This window comes from Carassius carassius, chromosome 37 (genome assembly GCF_963082965.1).
Source record: "Carassius carassius chromosome 37, fCarCar2.1, whole genome shotgun sequence".
Classification (NCBI taxonomy): domain Eukaryota; kingdom Metazoa; phylum Chordata; class Actinopteri; order Cypriniformes; family Cyprinidae; genus Carassius; species Carassius carassius.
The window spans coordinates 23922488-23938036 of NC_081791.1; the positions used below are offsets into that span (position 1 = coordinate 23922488).

The 15549-nt window shown below is 34.2% G+C and overlaps 1 protein-coding gene across 2 annotated transcripts in view; it reads right to left on the minus strand.

Annotated features, from left to right (window-relative positions):
* Positions 1–9285, minus strand: part of LOC132118456 (arf-GAP with coiled-coil, ANK repeat and PH domain-containing protein 3-like) — a 75375-nt gene extending 66090 nt beyond the window's left edge. For both annotated transcript variants that reach the window (XM_059528307.1, XM_059528306.1), the window contains exon 1: positions 9128–9285. In XM_059528307.1, the coding sequence (XP_059384290.1) occupies positions 9128–9177 (50 nt within the window). In that variant the 5' untranslated portion in view covers positions 9178–9285. The remainder of the gene's footprint in view (positions 1–9127) is intronic.
* Between the last annotated feature and the right edge of the window lie 6264 nt (positions 9286–15549).

Sequence of the window (15549 nt, forward strand, 5' to 3'; positions counted from 1 at the left end):
ATATATGAATTGTTATAAAAAAATATATAAAATTGTCATTTCCACCCCACTGAACCATTTTGCTCCTAATACATTTTATATTATTAATTAATTTTAGTTATTATACTGTACTTTTCACCAAGGAGAGAAAAGTATATGGTAAGAGATTGAGATGAAATATGAAACAGAATAAAGAAAAAAAAGGTAAAAAAAATAAATAAAAAAAATAATTATATATAATTTATTATTTGTTAAAATTACGCAGGATTATTTTTAAGTAATTTTCATTATAATCAGTGTTGTTATTTATAACTAAAGTAGTAGTTACAATTTATTTGTGAATTTAAGCCGAGTTTTCATAAAATAAAAAATAAAAAATAAAATAATGGAATGTTGGCTTTGCAACTAAAAATTATTTAACAGTTTTCAGATAACAGAAAAACACAAAGTAATAATAAAAAAAATCACTAAAACAAACTTAAAATTGGAATGAACACTAATAATATAAAAAATCAATACAATAGTAGTATTTAAATACAATAATACTAATAACAATACACTGTCCACAACAGAATATTTGAGATGTGGTGGAAAGGACACAGTGGTGGGACCAAAGTACACACAGTTGAAAAAACTCCCATTTACACTTCAAATATCTAAATTCTTCCAAATCAAGGATAAGACTGGGAATCTCATGGTCTCTTTCTTAGATGCTAAGCCACAGAACTATGCAGACTCCCCCACAATCATCTGCAGATTGCTCTTCTTCTGAAGTCAAATGTATGTCCTGGGAATGGTTTGTTTCACACAGTCCTATCATCACATGGAAGGAATCCTCCGACGGCTGTCCTGAGCCTGGCTAGCTTAAGAAATCCTGACTGTCAAAGACCTACAGGCTCATCCCATTTCCTGGAGAGGAAGGAATGTGGTCGGCATTCGAGGAGTTTATCACAGCAGCAAACAAACTAGATATGTCATATGGTTACTAAGGTGTTCAGAATCATTCATGATCCAGCCTCACCTAGAAAAGAAGTTAGTATAAGGTTCTTTTACGAATCTTTGCTTATCACCTTTCATAGTAATGTGCTAGTTAGCAATGAATGCGGCTAAAGTTTACAGTCTCTCAGAGAGCGGCCTGGAAGAGAGGGGCGGGGTCAGCAGTGCTCATTTGCATTTAAAGGAACATGCAACAAAATGGCTTGCTGTAAACAGAGCTGATTTTGACAAGTTAAAAAGAGTATTGTTTTAACACTACCATTGAGAAACTTCAACCAAAGAATGTTATAGACTTTCCATTAAAATAAGATCCTAAAGAATCAGATCAAACTGTGGAAAATGGGCATTCGATGACCCCTTTAAAACATTTAAAAAGTCATTTTAAAATTGTAATAATTTTTCACAATATTAGTTTTTTTACTGCATAAATGCACTTCTTTCAAAAACATTACAAAATTTTAATTCAAAAGCTTAAATATTATATATATATATATATATATATATATATATATATATATATATATATATATATATATATATATATATATATATATATACATATATATATATTTAATACAGTGTACATTATAGTTCATCAAGTAAACGTAGTAGGGCTGGGCGATATATCGAATATTAGCGATAATATCGGAATAATTTTGACGACGATGTACAATTTGAATATATCGGGAATATCGAATATTTCAAATTCAAGCATACTTTCCCAAAAGAACGCGCCGAATGTCCAAAAAAGGAACCTGTAACTGCTGACTGCTCTACGCCCCTCTACTACGAGAGCCGTAATGATAGCGGTTGCCAGATAACAAGAGTTTAAATCTCCGAATCAGAGCTCCACTGTTACAAGGATACATTTTCTGCCTGGTGTTTGCTTATTTTAAGCAATCTGGCAACCATGCGCACGTGCTCGCTCCTCATTGCGGAAGAGCCGCCGACGATAATCTGAAAACACTAACAAGCTGGAATTGAGCGATCTAATGAAAGCGTCGTTCAGCCGGTCTGTGTTCTGTCGTGAGATCTTAACTGTATTGTTTGCGTTTGTGATCGCAAAATAAATGCACTTACTCGACCGCTGATGTTTGAATAGAGAAACATAGGCTATGGCCATTTGGAATTACTATTGGGGAATTTCACTGATATGTTTACCAGTTTCCATAATATAGACAGAGAGAATGCAAAAGTCTTTGGTATTCATTTATATATATTTATATATAAGAAATAGCTATGTGCTTCAGCAACTAGCTCCCCATCTAAGAGGGTTTTTAGTGTCAGTAGGAACATAGTTTCATGCCACAGAGCTTCTCTTAAAACCACAGACCGTTGACAGACTTGTGTTCTTAGCTTAAAAACTTGTAAAAAAATTTTTAATAAAATACTTATCCCAGTTGCATAGTTTAAATTGTGAATTACATGCACTAAAAAGTTGACAATGCACTTTCTGTAACCGTTACTTAATTTGCACTGCTTCAGTTACATATAGGCCTACATGTATTCATTTAATAAAAAGCAGTAAGTGATCTCTTGGTCTAGATTTTTTAACTGCTTAAATTAGCTGTTTAATCTAAATAGTTTTTTTTTTTTTTTTTTAATGGGCAAAAGAAAATCATGTTTTATTTTTTATTATTTAAATGCAAATGCAAACATATCGAGATATATATCGAATATCGTAAAAATTTTGACAATATCGAGATATAATTTTTTTTTGTATATCGCCCAGCCCTAAAACGTAGCCTACATTAAAAATCTTAATTATTCCAAACTTGAGTATTTTTTATATGTTTTATATGTGTATGTGTGTGTATATTTTAAATTCGAAAACTGTTAAAGTTAATAATAATAATTTTTGACAGTATAACATTTTTTACTGTAGTTTTTATTAAATAAATCCAGTCTGTGCAGCTATATATGATGCACATTACACTGATCCTTAAAGATGAGTCATCTAACACTGTTTTCACGATTTTCATCGGATCAAGAGCAGTTGGATCAAGCAGAGGTGATCAAACAGCTGTCCACACACCTTGACGTCCCGGGACCATGTTCAGTGGGAATGTGGGCTAATCCATGATTAGCTGAAACGTTCAAACTGCTGACCTAATCCCTGTTGTTTTCACATTGAGCCCGTCATCCCACAAGGCAAAGACAAGACAAATCAGTGACACTCATAGATGAGAAGAACATCTCCATCAGGCTCAATGACATGCTCACAGAGTTTTATTTAATCATGTAAAAATAGAACAATTAAATTAACGGGACGGCCTTGAGGGCGAGCCAGAAACTAGACGTGAGGGGCATCTAATTAGCTCAATACACAGAGCTAAAGAGGCGACGCACATTGATTCAAGATCAAAACTGTGCAATCACTGTGTGTGCTTATTATTTTAATTGGCCCAAATACTCATGCTATATATTGTAGGTGACCTATAATTGGTCAGGAAACCTGTTATGACCACACTGCGGTCATTCAGCCCAATTATGGGAGGGTCATCTGAGCCCATCTGGGTGTGTGGAGGTAAGGAAGATGTTGGTCCTGCTGGCACACATTCAGAACAGAAGGAGGTCAATATGAAGTAGAGCAGAAGAAATAACAGCATGTTGCAGAAATCCCTTCCAGCTCAAAGCAACAGCAACTCTTTAGTAACAAATTCAAAATCGTACCGAACAACCGCCTCTCTGAGGACATGCTGATTTCTTTCAAATCTAAAAAACAGGTTGACTTTAGGTGCAATATACATCAAATGAGTAAAAGTTTTATACATATTTTAATTAATTATTTTCTAGTTTTTTATTTTAATTTTAGGTAAAGTTTAAAATTACATGTTTGTACATGTTTGTAATTTTTGAAATAGCTTTCAATATTTTATATTTCAGTTTTAGTTATTTTAATGGCAACTCTAACTGAAATAAAATCTGTTTAAGTTACTAATTTAGGTATATACACACACACACACACATTATGGTTTCAATTTTAGTGAACTATAAAAACCCTGGTTGATGGTCTAGCACACTTTCTGAGCAGCTTGTACAAAGGGTTTATAATGTTTATAAATAAAGCAATCCGTTCCCTATCTTTAGTCAGCTTTCTTTAGCAGATACTGTGTGTTCTACTGACACTAATTACAGTCTGTATTTAGTATACAGGATATGCAACAGTTATGTGTAGACAACACACTTAATCTGCTCAAAATAACTCTAAAGCAGGTTTCAAATGATCTGTGACCACAGATTAATGAGGTCATTATCTAAAATTGGATATGAACAAGTCAACAATTCAAGATGAAGCAGTTCAGACTGTAAATCGTCATGGGCACGAACACTGAATATACAAGACAAATAAAACATTTCAACACTGATAATAAGAAATCCTACACCAAATCAGCATATTAGAATGATTTCTGGAGGATCATGTGACACTGAAGACTGGAGTAATGATACTGAAAATTCAGCTTTGGATCACAGGAATAAATTACATTTGAAAATATATTCATATATGCCTTTTAATATAATTTAAAAGTGTACAAGTTAGCTTTAGTATTAAGGAACATTTTAACTTTTGTGATTGTCTTTAAAGAATCAATATTAAACATGTATAACAACTTGGTGTACTGCATTCATGTTTGTGTAAAATGTGTTTTCAGTCTTTGTAATTTCACATCAAACAAAAGTCAGCTGACCTAGTGGTTTAATTAATCTGTACACAAGTCCAGAAGTCCTCATGTGGTGTGACTGGGTCTTCCAGTCCTCACATGATCATGAGAATCCATACATCATCCAGCTGTTGGTCTCTAATCATGTTGAACCAATTGATCGGTCTCAGTGAAAGGAGCCAGTGTGACAGAGAGGCATCATGAACAATGAGAACATTCTGCAACGAGCCGGAGACGACACATGTGAATCATAAACTGAACTTATGCTGCGGGTCACAGCAACAGGACGAGGATGTGCCCTCTTCCCACAATATGCCCCTTACATATAAACAGCAGCTCCATTCAAGACTCAGGCAATGACACGCAAAGTCACAAGGACTGAGGTTTCCAGGAACTTTTAAAGGATCTTTTAATAGAGTCGCAATGACATTTATGTTTCACACACACATATATGCAACGTATATGTACCTATATATATATATATATATATATATATATATATATATATATATATATATATATATATATATATATATATATATTCATTTTGAGATTATGATTATAATGATTATATTTAACAATGTTATAAAACTAGTAGTGTTTTTAAAGATGAACTAAGCATTAGATGTTAACAAATGTGATAAAATAGTAAAAAAAACACTATGTAAATATAGGAACAACAAGCATGCACAATAAAATATATACAATATTTTTTGATATATTGGATATATTTTGATATAATGATATATTGTGCATCACTAGTACTTGATATTAAAAGCACTCGCATCACTTTCAAATAGCCTAAATATAATCTGAACAGTGTCCACTGAATGTTTTATGCCGAATGCAAAATGCAGTCTTGTAGAGACGGTTTCAGTGGTCTAGGACAAATATAGCCACAATGACCTCTCATAACCATTTTATGCAAGCAAAAGCCTCTAGTGCACTCAACGAAACACTAACTTAAAAAGCTTCACAGGATGAAAAAAAAGCTTAGCACCCATACAACACCGGCTCGAATGTGCTTTGTGTTTCCCCAGACAGTAAAAGGCCTCAAATGAAACTGGAGATTGGAAGTGAAAGTTCTGGAGATTAAATGAAATTAGTAACTTCTGCCCAGGTGCTGGAATGCATTGATTTGCTCTCAGTGTTGGTTGAAAGGGAAGGTGACATAGTACACTTGAGTCAGGAATGATGAATATTTAGTAGGGTGGCTACAATCTGTTCCATATTTGTTAGACATATAACTGAAATCTGAAAACTGCACATAAATGACACAGATGACCTCCAACCAAATCTCTGATTGAGCACAAAGAAAATACTTTTTTAATGCAAAACCTCCTGGCGCTTTTGTGGCCTTGACCTTTCAAACGACCATTCACAGAGTGACTGGACGATCTGTGTCCAAAGAGCAAGGTCTTTGAGGGTTGCCAGATATACTGGCAGGAACAGAATTGCTCCAGATGACAGGGATGGATAATTGTACAGGGTGTGGATGCATGAATGCCATGTGAAGAGTCAGTGTGTGAATCTAGCCATGCAGAGGTAATGCGCAGCATGCAGCAACAAGTGAAGAAAGTAGATTGTATTAAATGTTTTAGACAAACAAAACCCCAGAAACAAACTGGAATCTTAGTTACATAACATCTTTTACCACCATAAAAAGGCCCTTAATATAGTACTTGTGTCCAGGATGCTAATCAAGGCTTGAACCACACTCAAATTTTAAGACAAGAAAAAAATATTTAAGTTAATAATATTTTATATAATAATTTATTCAGCAAGGATGCATTAAATTAATCAAAGGTGACAGAAAAGTTTATTTTATTTTTTTACTTTTTTATTTATCAAAGAATCCTAAAAAATGTATCAAGGTTACAAAAATAATTAAATATTAAGCAGCACTGCTTTTCATTGATAATAATTCAAAATGTTTCTTGAGTATCAAATCAGCAAATAAGAATGATTTCTGAAGGATCATGTGACACTGAAGACTGGAGTAATGATGCTGAAAATTCAGCTTTGCTTCACAGAAATAAATTACATTTTAAATCTTATTACAATAGAAAACAGTGCTTTGAAATTATAATAATATTTCACAATATTTCTGCATTACTGCATTTTTTAATCAAATAAATGTAGTCTCAGTGAGCATAAATATTACATAGCATAAACAGTAGTATTCTTTTTGTTTGAAAATGTTGGGTTTTAATTATTGTTTGTGCTCTGATACGAATGACATCTCAATCTCACACATTGTGGCTCCTTGAGAAGATTTATCAATCTAGTTTCTTTATAAACATTAGAAAGTTCCTGAAAATCCCTGAAGAGATTGCGGAGCCCTGACTCAGAAAGCCAGATGGCATCCATTAAGTTGCTGCTTCCCAGTCTGGAAGTCTTTGATTAGGAGCAGGGATTATATATGCCGCCCTCTCAAACACACACACACACACACTCTCACTCTGACACACACGCTCACGTGGGGAGTAACTGGAGCTGGTGCTGAGGAGGGGATGTGGGTGTAAAGGAATGCTGCTTTATTTGTCTAACCTCTGGATCTCGGTGCTCACCACAGTCACAGCTAGAGTCAGTGCGTGGGACATTCGGAATTCTTTAGATCCCATGTTCCACCATAATGCTGGAGCAGCTTACCTCCTTCTTCTCGGAATATATTGTCAAGAGAGCCATCGGATGGGAAAGGAATTTTCTCAACCATTTCCATTTCAACCATACATTTACACTGTATCAAGCCGCTCTGCTTTAAATTATAGCATTATACCCAGTGTGCTTCATGACAAATAAACATGACCTGAGAAATATTGGCTAAAATTTACTATTTAATATATAGTATTGGTTTTATATTTTTATTTTAAGTTTTTATTTAGCAGGGATGCACTAAATTGTAACCAATAACATATATTTTGAATTTAAGTACCGTAAATGCTGTTCTTCTGAACCTTATATTCATTAAAGAATATTGAGATAAAATGATCATAGTTTCCACAAAAAATATTAAGCAGCGCAACTGTTTTTAACATTGTATCAAATCATAATATTATAATGATTTCTGAAGGATCGTGTGACACTCAAGGCTGGAGTAAAATTCATAAATTTGCTTAAAAATCAGCTTTGCGTCACAGGAATAAATTACATTTTAAAATGTATTAAAACTGAAAACAAAAAAGACAATATTTTGTATAATATAAACAATATTTTGACAAAATAAATGATGCATTGGTGAGCAAAAAAAAAAAAATCCTTAGACGCTACTGGCATATACATTTTCATTTTAATATTTAGAGCCCAGACAAAGAGGCATTATTTAGAGCATTAACTCAAAGAAACAAGTATGAAGAAATGCTGTGCATGATTCAACCTTAAGTGCCCATGTAATCACAGCCAAAAACTACTCTGAGCCCTTGAGAGGAACATCAGGACATCAGTGCATGGGATATATGAGCCACGCTGAGTGAATCATGGAAAATCAATGACTGCTGGGCATTGGATAGCTGGCCAAGCATCCCTCTCACGCTCAGTCAGCTGACACGGTGGAACATCACATCAATAGAAGGTCTTTCCATGAACAGATTTGGATTTGTAAATCCTGACCATTAAGTCAGTCATTAAACCCGTAAGTGTTCAGCACCAGAGTAATGCAGTTCTCACAGGTAATTAGGGTAAAATCAATGACTCAAGCAACAAATTGCAGACTAATTACTCATTTAGTAGAGGTTTTATGCCAAGTTAGCCTCCTTCATGTTTCACTTAAAAAATTACAAATCTGTCATATTCACCCTCACGTTGATCAAGTATTATGTAGACAAGATTTGTGCACAATAGCAGTGAATTAAGTGAACAATCACTTAATTTCACTCAAGCTTTAGCATAGTGTACGAGTCAAATGGACTATTTTGTTGGTGCTTTTTCAATTTTGCATCTTCAACACCATGACACACATAATGAAAAGGGCAGCTTAGACAGTTCACTATTTTATTGTGTGTTTACAGGGGGAAAACCCCACACCATACCTCTTTTTTAGCACCAAAATAGTACATTATGTCATAATTTTGATAAAGAACACCATGGTGATCAATGGAGAATCACTCCTGAGATTCAAACCTGCGAACTTTCAGTTCTCATACCAGATTTGAGACTTACGAACAGCTTTTCACAACTCACTGGTAAATAATAACTTAGTTATAATAAATCAGTAACAATTCTGTTCAAATTGCATACATTTTTCAGCTTGACTAGGATTGGCATATAATGAATTCATAGTGTCTAAGGCACCGACTCACTGATCAACTGAATCGTGAGTAAACAACAGAATAGCAAATAACTGAAGACTTGCAACTGGAAATATATAAAAGCTATGTAATATCTCATTCGCAACATGATATTTTTTAATTACAGCACCTAACCAACTAACTCAATGTAACGTTAAACCTCTCATCACAAACGTATCGTGGAAAACAGATATTTCAGCTTACCGAAAGCGGGGTGAATCTTTGATACAGTCTTCAAAATCCACCGTCATCATGGACGATTTATTTCCAAAGATTAAAACTGAAATTGCATCGCCGTCAGTAAACAAGAGTGTAAATGGGTACTACAGCCTCTTCACTCCACAGACAGAGAGTGAATCTACGGAGCTCAAGACTCGCTCCTAATGCTACAGTAAGGGACTGTCAGCAGTTTCTCTACTCTGACTAAAACGCATAAAAACGTGAACGGCTACCGTCAGACTTTAGTTTATACGTGAGTATAAACTTTTTTCTTATGTCTTTTTTATGCTTATTCATTTTTGAAAATCAAATCAAATTACATCGAATGAAAAATAAATAAATAAAATAAAAATAAATGAAATTAAATTAAATGAAATAAAATAAATGAAACAAAACTAAACGAAATAAAATAAAATAAAAGGACAAAATGATAAAATAAAATAAAGAAATGAAATGAAATGAGATATAAAATAAAATAAAAATAAAATAATGAAAGGAAAGCTAAATCAAATAAAAAATGACAAAATTATAAAATTATATTAAAATTAAATTTACAAATGAGATAAACAATAAAACAAAGAAAACAATTAAATAATGAAATTAAATTAACTAAAGTAAAATAACAATTAAGCTAAATATAAAATAAAAAAATTATAATTTGTTGACATTTTCTCATAAGGACTTTTTAACCAGACTAAACTCAAACTACTTCGGTATATTTCATGTGTTCAACATTTATTATTAAATTGAGAATACATCTTTTATCACTTTTTATTTATTTATTTATTGCCATTTACTTTGCTTACATTTAGAATGTGTTTTTAATAAAAATCTGATCAAAGTCTAATGAAAACTCAAGATGTCAAAGATCAAAACTGCTTCTGGTTAATAACCCTAAGAAAATCCTAATAGTATATGTGCATGTGTGTGTTTGTGACAGAAATAAATGAAAGTAACAGAAAAGTGAAAGTGTTTGTGTGATTTGAGTTTTGAGAGGATCCCTAAATCTATTCAGGTCCAACACACCTCCTTGTCAATCTTATATTTGCATTGAAATAAAGGCTAGTCATTTGTAAAAGGTCATGTGCTATTTTATATGTTATATAATTATTTTATTTTCATAGATTATATGTTATTCGTGTATTTAAAGTCTGTAAATGTGCAAATTGGTCTGACAATAGGCGATTGTGGGGTTTTACATGCAGACTGTAAAAATAAACCTTGAACTGCATCGAGGAATGTTTTCATGTTATGCTTTTAAAGTTTTAACGTTTATATATACACATACAGTAAGTCATTTTTTCATCCTACAAGGATGTTTAGACTATGAATTCTCCTCTTTCAGAAAATCTTACTGCAGCATGGAAGATATCTTTCAACATATGTTTTAACTTGGCAGCTTGTCTCTTTCCTGTCTTGTTTAAAATGTTTCCAGTTCATATTCAGCTCTGGAAAGCAGCACCAATTCACATAAAATGCCTGGACAACAGCTGGGTATATTAGCATCTTGCTGACTAAAGGCAAATAAACTGAGGACATGATGATCAGCTCACCTTGAAAAACCTGCAATGCTCATTGCCATCTTTAGCACAAACCACAGGTTTAATGTAACAGAACCGAGTTGCTACATTGTTTCTCCTGGGTCAAAACTGCTGAATCAGTCACAAATAAATTTAGAATATTCCCCAAATGTGAATTTAAAGCGAATAAGAGTCTCAGTGGAAATATAAACATTAGCCAGCCATACTTCATCACTAGACAAGCTGGTATAAATAAAAACAAAGGCAATTATATTGGTTTTATTGATAGAAAAAAGCACAGCAATTTAGGACTGAATGAACGTCGTTAATATTACTAATAATATCAGATTTACATTTAGGCATTATCCAGAGCAAATCAAAAATGCATAGATTGCATTTCAAATATAAATTTTATCAGTTTATGCATTACCTGGGAACTGAACCCATGACCTTGAATGCACAGTATGTACTTTAATTTGAGCTGAATGTACAGGTATTTTACATTGCGTTTATACTTGTAATTTGTTTTCCTCAGCAATCACAGAATATTCCCCTAACATTCCAATTTGCATATGTTTTGGGAACCAAAGAAAAGACGTCCTAAGAATGTTAGAGGAACATTCTCCAAACTTACAGGGAATCTCTATTTATGTAAAGAAAACTTTAGAACTTGTTAGAACATTAGAATGTCTGTTCAGTAATGTTCTGGGAAACAGAAACTTTAGTTGGGATTGTGGTCTGGACCAAAAACTAAAATGAAGACATTTGTTTTCTCAGCATTCACACTGTCATTGTTAACACCAAACATAAATTTATACAAAAGGCGTAATGATATGGTCACAACCTGATTGGACAACTTTTATGACATATATTTTGCAAACTTACAGAACATCCAAAACAATGCTGTGTTCTGGGCTAAATGCGCTTGTTGCATGTGTGTACATATGATGGTACTTTTACCAGCTCATAACTACTATAAAGCCTATAAAATGTGTAAACGATTCAAAACAGCTGCATGAATTTCACAGAGGAGACGGTGGTTCTGATGCCTCTAATGGGCAACATATTGTACCTCCCATAACAAGAAGAACCAGGTTCGCTTAAGCACTCTGTCCTTTTTTAGGGTTGTATCTTGTGACATCATATCCTGTTTTTGATTCATGTTACATTCATACTGTAATTCAGTTGAAACGCGCCGTAGTTTGTTTAGAAGCAGACTGAGACCCACCTTTTCAGTGGTTCGGATCGCAACATTCACACTTATTCAAATGAACCACACTAACAGAGTCACACAGAACCAAACTTGCCAAGTGTGAACATGCCCTTAATCTATTATGAAAACAGATTCAGTGTGTTACTGTCAGAAGGTCTGAGTTCTCTAAAGAATCAAAGCTCATTCCATTTCTGCCCTGAAATTGGCAGAATAAACTAACACAACTACAGTTCCTGCACTGATTAAAATCTGGAAGTGTTTGTAGATCTCACAGAGAAACCTGATACTAAGAGGGATTTGCATTCTGGCAGGCTGTGATAAATGCCACAGCAAAGATGCAAACATCTGTGGAGGATTTTGTGCAAAACAATGCTGCTTATCAAGTTACATTGGACAGAAGAACATGATGTTTATTATGATATTATGTTCTTATGAAGTCATATACAGTATATTGAATGTATTTTATTTTATTTTTTATGTTTTTGAAAGAAGTCTCTTATGCCCATTGCTTATAACCTGACTGAAGAATTTCCGAAGCACAAAACTGCCCTTGTTAAAATTACAAATGACTTGCTTCTTGTGTCAGATCAAGGCTGCATCTCATTGCTAGTTTTACTTGATCTTAGTGCTGCGTTCGACACCATAGATCATGACATACTCATAGATCGATTATAAAACTATACAGGTATTCAAGGGCGAGCTCTAAGATGGTTTAGATCCTACCTGTCCGAACGCTACCATTTTTTTTATTTAAATGAGGAGTCATCTCATTTATCACCAATAAAATATGGAGTACCACAAGGATCTGTCCTAGGTCCTCTGCTATTTTTAATATACATGTTGCCCCTTGGTAATATTATTATAAAATATGGGATTAGTTTCCACTGTTATGCTGTTACACTGTTAACTCAACGAGACCAGATGAAACTTATAAATTATCTAAGCTAACAGAGTGTGTTAAAAATGTAAAAGATTGGATGACCAATAATTTTCTCCTATCAAATTCAGATAAGACTGAGATATTACTTATCGGACCAAAAAACAGTACACAGAATCTCGTAGATTATGATTTGCAACTAGACAGATGTACTGTTTCTTCCTCTACAGTCAAAAATCTGGGTGTTATATTAGACAGCAACTTGTCTTTTGAAAATCATATTTCTCATGTTACAAAAACAGCATTCTTCCATCTTAGAAATGTTGCCAAGCTACAAAACATGTTACCTGTTTCTGATGCAGAAAAGCTAGTTCATGCATTCATGACCTCTAGACTGGACTATTGTAATACACTTCTAGGTGGTTGTCTTGCATCTTCAATGAACAAGCTACAGGTAGTCCAAAATGCAGCAGCTAGAGTTGTTACCAGGCCAAGAAAATATGATCATATTACCCCAATTCTACAGTCTCTGCACTGGCTACCAATTAAGTTCCGTATCAGTTACAAATTATTATTACTTACCTGTAAGGCCCTAAATGGTTTAGCTCCTGCATACCTACAGTAACTAGCCTTCTACCACGCTACAATCCATCACGCTCCCTAAGGTCACAAAATGCTGGACTTTTGGTAGTTTCTAGGATAGCAAAGTACACTGAAGGAGGCAGAGCTTTTCGCATTTGGCTCCCAAACTCTGGAATAGCCTTCCTGATAACGTGCGGTGTTCAAGCACACTCTCTCTGTTTAAATATAGATTAAAAATACATCTCTTTCGCCAAGTATTCAAATAATGAATCTCATAATTTTGGACTGCAGTTATATCTGATCAAATGCAGATTATTATTCTTTAGCTTGGGTTAAACTAATAAATTTTACTTGGTTGGAACAGCAGCTACACTAATTATGTCTCTATTTGTTTTTCTGTTTTACCACAGGATTTACATACCGTGGTAACTAGGATTTACACAAGCTTCAGTCTGGATCCAGAACACATGCGAAGAGATGATGTCAACTCCTCAGAGGACCTCAGATGATGCTAACCCTGAAACAACATACAGAACTAACAAATAATGCTACAAGTGTGATTGCCTCATATCATGATTGCTGTTAATAGTGTTCATCCTCTGGTTGACTACGTCTTTTATTAATTTTTCTGAAATTTCTGTCATATGCACATAAACATATTTGTATCATAAAAAGCAACATTACAAATAAACTTGAACTGAATTGAATTGAATTAAGCACACACACAAACACACACACACACACACACACACACACACACACACCTTACTAATTAAATAAATGCATACACTGGAGAAGATACTAAAATACTAAATCTGAAACATCACAGTTGAGCTACTTAATTAAATGACATATTTGGAATGGGCTCTTCATAATTATCTCTATTGTTCTTTGTAATCCACAAGGTCATTCATGAGTAGATGGCCAGCATTTAGATAAATGAACATGTCAATTGTTCTAATGGCATTTTTATGGCAAGAACCAAATTAGAGCATTTCAAAAGCCCGCATTTCCTTTTTGAAGTCAAAAATAGAGGGCATTATTTATTCACAGGAAATGGGGCAGCCTGGGGGAGGGACAGGCCCACGGATTTTACTCCGGGTCTTTATAGAAAGCTATTGTTCAGTGTTGTCCCACGCAGGGAAAGCCATGCCCATAAATTGGAATGATGTCATTCCCTTTTTTTCACACTTGAGATGTCAGAATAGGCTTGGACTGTCTGTGACAGTTTGTTTGAGGTGGGCTAGGAAGTTAAGTCACATTGTTATTGCTCATACTGAGATTTAGAACAAATGCCTAGCTCAAAGTCTTAATCATCAGAGCATAATTCATCACTGAGCATTTGTGCTACAGACAGAATGTTGCAGAGTTATCCACAGGCAAACACCACACTGAAACACTTCACTTTTATTTAAGCAAACAATAAAAGTGAACATTTAAAATGCATTAATGTCCAAATAAAATAGCTAAACATCCTTAAAATAAGTTAAAATTAACTTTAAAAGCAAAACTGCATAAAGTACCTCTAATAAGTTTTTAACATTGTGTTTTATTGTTCTAAGCGTGAATCTAAATCTTTTTGAGTTACATGCATGTATACATACAGAAATAAATCTGTTAAAGGGTAAATTTGATTGCATAGTCAAATCCATAAGCAATCATCCAGAGATTCACTCGATGCAGCAATAAAGAAGATTAGATCATTTACTAATTCTGATTAAAATGTACAGTCCTATATTTTCAGAAACATTTCCCATTATTAAAGCTTATAATGCCCCAGATAAGCCTATTGTTTTGTCTTTTAAAATAACAGTTTTGCACCTTTTACCTACAGTATTTTGACAGGATAGTTTGAGAAGAGAAGTAAAGGAGAGAGGGGAATGGGATCATGAAGCACCTCAGGCCAGGACTTGAACTCGGGTCACCCGAAACGCTGCTGCTCCAACATGGGGTTGTCATTTGAGTGACTCAGGCCAGCTTCAGTCAAAACCTTCCTGTGACTAAACAGCAAATAGTTTCTCCATTTCAGCATGACTGAAATAGTGATTCCGGGCCTCGGGACACCAGCAGTGATGGAATCAGCCGCTGTGAGATCGTGAGGACACCAGAGCACATGTGTCTGTATCTGCTCTCAGCCTCCAGCTGCGTCTCACATGCCAAACCTCCTCTGCTCTCTTACGGGTGTTACAATTAGAGCGTTTTCAAATCCAGCGAT